Source organism: Apium graveolens, chromosome 1 (assembly GCF_009905375.1).
Source record: "Apium graveolens cultivar Ventura chromosome 1, ASM990537v1, whole genome shotgun sequence".
NCBI classification, from domain to species: domain Eukaryota; kingdom Viridiplantae; phylum Streptophyta; class Magnoliopsida; order Apiales; family Apiaceae; genus Apium; species Apium graveolens.
The window spans coordinates 55554211-55559465 of NC_133647.1; the positions used below are offsets into that span (position 1 = coordinate 55554211).

At 37.1% G+C, this 5255-nt stretch overlaps 1 protein-coding gene across 1 annotated transcript; it reads right to left on the bottom strand.

Annotated features, from left to right (window-relative positions):
- Positions 1–1899: 1899 nt before the first annotated feature.
- LOC141663979 (cyclin-U4-1) lies at positions 1900–3542 on the bottom strand. Its single transcript, XM_074469832.1, has 2 exons — positions 3126–3542; positions 1900–2471 (listed from the first exon to the last, which is right to left on the bottom strand). The coding sequence occupies exons 1-2, from the start codon at positions 3458–3460 to the stop codon at positions 2189–2191; spliced, it is 618 nt and encodes a 205-aa protein (XP_074325933.1). The 5' UTR covers positions 3461–3542; the 3' UTR covers positions 1900–2188.
- Between the last annotated feature and the right edge of the window lie 1713 nt (positions 3543–5255).

Sequence of the window (5255 nt, forward strand, 5' to 3'; positions counted from 1 at the left end):
AACTCAATGCAACCCGAACTAGGGGGCGAGAAAACCTCAAATTCTTCTAAAAACAACCAACATTAGTCCTGATCGGTTGAACTTAACGCAATCTGGACTGGGGGGCAAGAAAAACTCAAATTCTTCTAAAGACAACCAACTTTAGTCTTGATTGGCTGAACTCAACGTAATCCGGACTGGGGGCAAGAAAATCTCAAATTCTTCTAAAGACAACAGACTTTAGTCCTGATTGGCTGAACTCAACGCAATCCGGACTAGGGGGCAAGAAAACCTCAAATTCTTCTAAAGACAACCAACTTTAGTCCTGATTGGCTGAACTCAACGCAATCCGGACTGGGGTGCAAGAAAATCTCAAATTTTCTAAAGACAACCAACTTTAGTCCTGATTGGCTGAACTCAACGCAATCCGTACTGGGGGGCAAGAAAACCTCAAATTCTTCTAAAGAAAACAATCAAAAGCTCATATTTTTCAAACAAGCCCAAACTTACTCCCCCATCCAGAAAATCTGCATAAGGGAGTGGGGGGCACATGATAGTACATATAGGTCCTGCAAGGACTAGTCCTGGACTCCTAACTTCATACAGCTCCTGAAAGGACTAGTCCTGGACTCCTAACTCAATCTAGTCCCGCGCACCTCCAGTCCTGACTGACCCAATCCAACAATTTCAACCTTGGGAAATCCCAGCACTTGAGGCACTTGCCCAAGCACATGACAGGGACAACTGTCACCCATCAATCATGGCAATAATCAGGGCACGTATCAGAAGATCCTCAGAACATTCATCGGCCAGTCCAACACTGACACTTGTAAAGCATCCACTCCATCCAGGTGTCCTCCGCTCCCAGAACAAATGGCTACGATTTAAAGGTACCAACCCCAAAACCCTACCTTTGGGCTATAAATAGCCCAAGAAGGTAAGGTTTTGGGGTTAATGACTCTCTCACACTCATATACACACACAACCACTTTACATTCATCTCTATCTTCATCTTCCCCAAAAACGAGTTCTTACTCTCACACCGGAGGTACCGCGTGACTCAAACCCCCCTTCCGGTGTTGTTTTGTAGGAGCCCCATGACAGTTACACCTCCACAGCGACAAAGGTTCCAGACAGAGTGACGAAGGAGCAGCCCCGTCCCGCCACCGGGAGTTATCACATAGTAGTATAAGTGAAAGATCACAACTATTAACAAATTAGAAATTAACTGAAGATATAAATTTCTTACTAGTTTTTTTTAATTTTAAATATAGACATATAAAATATATTAACACTGAGTGGAATTTATATACAATTGATTCGACATGTAATATAAAATCATAGAACAATAGTTAGCTTTTTTTTTAATCCAAATAAATCACAAGAACAATACAAATTTACTGAAAGAGGAAAAGAACCCAATCAGTTTTGGTGACGGGATTAGTAACTTGTGTAAAATTAGATGTAAACAAAAGTGTCATCAATATTTATCATCCGCTCCTCATCTCATTCTGGATGGAGTTGGCAAGCACATGCAATCCTAGAAGGCAGTGCCCGTGAAAGCACATGTCTAATGCCCCTCTCAAGTATCAATTACATCTGTCAACTAATGAAAAATTGTTTTAAGTTAACTGGAAAAACAACCCAAACATACAGCATTATCAGAACTTGCACCAATTATATAGTCCACATTTTGTTGTCACTTCCCCATGTCCACAACACGACTAATTTCACGCACCACTCATGTCTCTTTCCAGATTGGATCTAGCTAGTTAAGGGCTGTTATTTCACATTGTCTGCCTCCCCCCTCAAATACACTACTCTGTCACCCTCCTATTATTCCGTTACAACATCCAAAACTACCTACAACAAGCTTGTATAATAAGTATTTCACAAAAACTTTCATGACAGATACAGACATATTAGTAAAACAAACTACCGTGCCAGCAAGATTGTAAAGACACGGCAACAATCTGTACATTCCATTTCAATCAAGTTCACTTACATCAATAAAAATTAAACAGGAAAAAGATGGAATTGAAGTGAGAACGAGAAGGATCTACACCAACAACGATCACATAATGTTGTAACAATGAAGCCGGGTTTTTCGCAACCGAGAATGTTGCAGGCATTACATATTTAGATGGAGTAACTGGCTGTAACCACATGAAACCATCTCTAATTTTACTAAGCTTGGATAATGGGTAGCTTAAACAGCAAGTTGTTGTTTTTGTTGTTGTGAAGATTGATTGTCTTCGTCGAATAATGAATGTATCTTTGACGATGTCGTCGTTATGTATGGTGCTGAATCTGATATACATAATGGAGGATTAAGTAACATTTGTCTTTGTAGGTAGGAGCAATAGGTATGAAAAGTGGTGGGGGTAACATTTAACTGGAACCCTATGCCAAACAAGAAGTCCACTTCCAGAAAATTCATCTCCAGTGTGCTTATTCCACCAACTTTTGCATAATATGCATTATTGTAGTACCTGCAATTGTTAACCATTAGTAATGCATACAAACTCAAACTTTGGCCAACTAATTTTATCAAAGTATGAATGATTACCATTTTGTACATGTAAAAAGCAGTAGCCAGTAGTAGCAATAATTATAATGTACTACAACAATAAACATAGTTATTCATGTTTGAATATTAATTAACTTAGAGTTGTTTTTATTTAATTAGAGGTGTGTATTACAAATTATTAGTGCACAGATATTTAGGTAAAGTCATTGATGAAATGAATGATTGAGAACAATTCATACATCCACTTCATTGCCCTTTTGTTGGGTGGTTACACTGTTGTTTGGTGGCTGGCTTGAAAAAGACACTTAAAAAATGTGTTTTTTTTTACCTTTATTCACAAGTTTTTACATGGAAGTGAAGATATTTAAATATAAATGAATTTCATTAACCTTGCTTGCAAGTTAGAAATTTGATCATAATTGTTTTATGAATCTTTTATCATGCTTCAATAGAATTCATAGTTCAAATCAAATCCTTGAACATTCCTTATTGAATTGTGGGTACAAACTTTAATTTATGGAGATACCATAGAATTTTCAAATCCACACTACTGCATTTGACAAATTAAGAGAAATGATTCGGTAACTGAAATAGGATTGAGGTTTAAGGAACTCACATGTCATCCATGAACTTTGCAGCCACCATAACACTAGTGATGAGCAAGCGATGAACGTTGAATGAATTCACAGGCAAGGCCGGTTGGCGCTGAGTGAATCGATCAAGATAAATGTATGCAACCACGTAGCACGATGGACTACAATTCGCGTACTTGAAAATCCTCTCCAGGTAGCTCTGAATTGTGATGGTTGGCCTTGCAAGGCCATGAAACACCGAAACTTTTTGAGGGTGGATAAGCGCATCGATATCGTTTGATTCGGCTACTTTCTCGAGCATAGAAGAAAGGAATGTTATAAGCTTGGACAAAACAGCAGGGCTTTCTAGCTCTGCCATGGCTTCTGGAATATTGAACAGAGCAGACACTTTCAAGTATGTTATGGTTGTTGTTTTTGTTGAGAATAAGTGAATGCAAAGTCTTTACTTTTCAGTATATAAAACCCCCCCACAGACACTGGCGGTTAATTGAGTAGCTATCCGAATTGTCTAAAGTGCCCTTGCAAATTTTAATGCAAAGAATTATTTGCTTGACCAAGATGAATGGTCCATGTATCTTTTATATTTCGTTTCAATTTGAAAGGTTTTAGTCGGACATTGTATAGATTTTTATATTCCTCATGACACTACATCAATCTGATAAGTAATAGTTACTACATATTGTTCGGTATAATTCTAACTATACAGTAACAATGGACAATTATATATATAATAACAAGAACATGACAAATAACCAACTAACGAAACAAAACACAAAGGTAATAACAAACTATAAAGACTGTAATTGACAAAGAAAGTAAAAGAAAACTTATCTTTTATCGCTTTCCAAATTCTGATAAGAAGAAGAACACAACACCTGAGTCGCCAAACCCTTCAAGAGGACTTGACTGTTCTTGAAGAGATTATTGCCCCCCACTTAAGCTGTGATGGAATGCAGCAATATCGCTTCCAGGATAAAACAGCAACAGATCAATCTGACCACAGAACCAACAATGATCAACGGCGACTCGCACCTCAGTTTGCCCAAAAAACCTATGCAACTCATATATGTTTGCGAGGTAGGCACCGAGAATTGTGTCATATTAATCTCAAGTATACCTCTCAATATATAGGCATCTCAAGTTGCTCTTCTTCTATTTTACTCGATGTGGTACACCAAGTAACAAAACATAAAAAGTAAACAAAATGGGTTTTTCTTATTATTTATATTATATCCTGATTAATTAATATTAATATTACAAAATATATTCAGAGTATGATTAAAATAATCCTTACTCAATATATTTTATATTAATAATTAAATAATCAATATAAATAATTAAACTTGTAATAGAAAAGAAAAATATAAGAGTTTCCACTAGTACTAGGCCACACAAGCATTCCACTTATACTAGTAGTTGTAAACAACACTAACACAAGATGCTATATAAACTCAATATCTTTCTTTTACAATACCAATGTGGGACAAAATCCCCATAACTCATTTCAAACAAGCAACTTTGTCTCAATATATTCATGGATTCCACTAAGAAAATATCTTAGATCCAAATATGAAAGTTTAAGTCCTCATGTCAAGGAACAACCTCCAAGTGTTAGTTTCCGGAAATCATATCAAGAACATATATAAAATATGCCTCAAACTTTCCATTTTCTAACAATCCCCCACAAATCCATAATTAAATTACATACCAGATTTTATCATGACTTGCTTTTCAGAGTCGGTACCCTCCCGGATTTGAACCCTCCTAAGTCCTCTACTTCGATGGCTACCGGATACAGATGGAATGTTTCACCTTGAATCTTTATCCGTTGGGTGTAACCACACTCCATAGACGACGACAAGTCAAAGGCTATGGTGTCAATCTACGGCTTTGAGACGTTAATGGTCATGTCTCGATCCTGTTTGTCGAATGTTTCGAGGAATAACCCTTTCCTCTAATTACGACCACACAATTACATTCGCTTAGCTGGGCATCTCCAGAGATGTACTGCTATCATCTCGTCAAACGACTTGACCCCATTCAGAGTTCAAATTAACTCTTGCTAACTAGCAATTCAAGTACCTCTTAAGGTTTATAGGGAATAGACTCAGATACATAAGTATCTAAATGTATATGGTAGAGGTACTACCAAT

Coding starts and splice junctions, on each gene's coding strand:
- LOC141663979 (XM_074469832.1), bottom strand. CDS start 3,460: ATGGCAGAGCTAGAAAGCCCTGCTGTTTTGTCCAAGCTTATAACATTC. Junction 2,472..3,125: donor GCAAAGTTCATGGATGACAT/GTGAGTTCCTTA, acceptor TAACAATTGCAG/GTACTACAATAATGCATATT.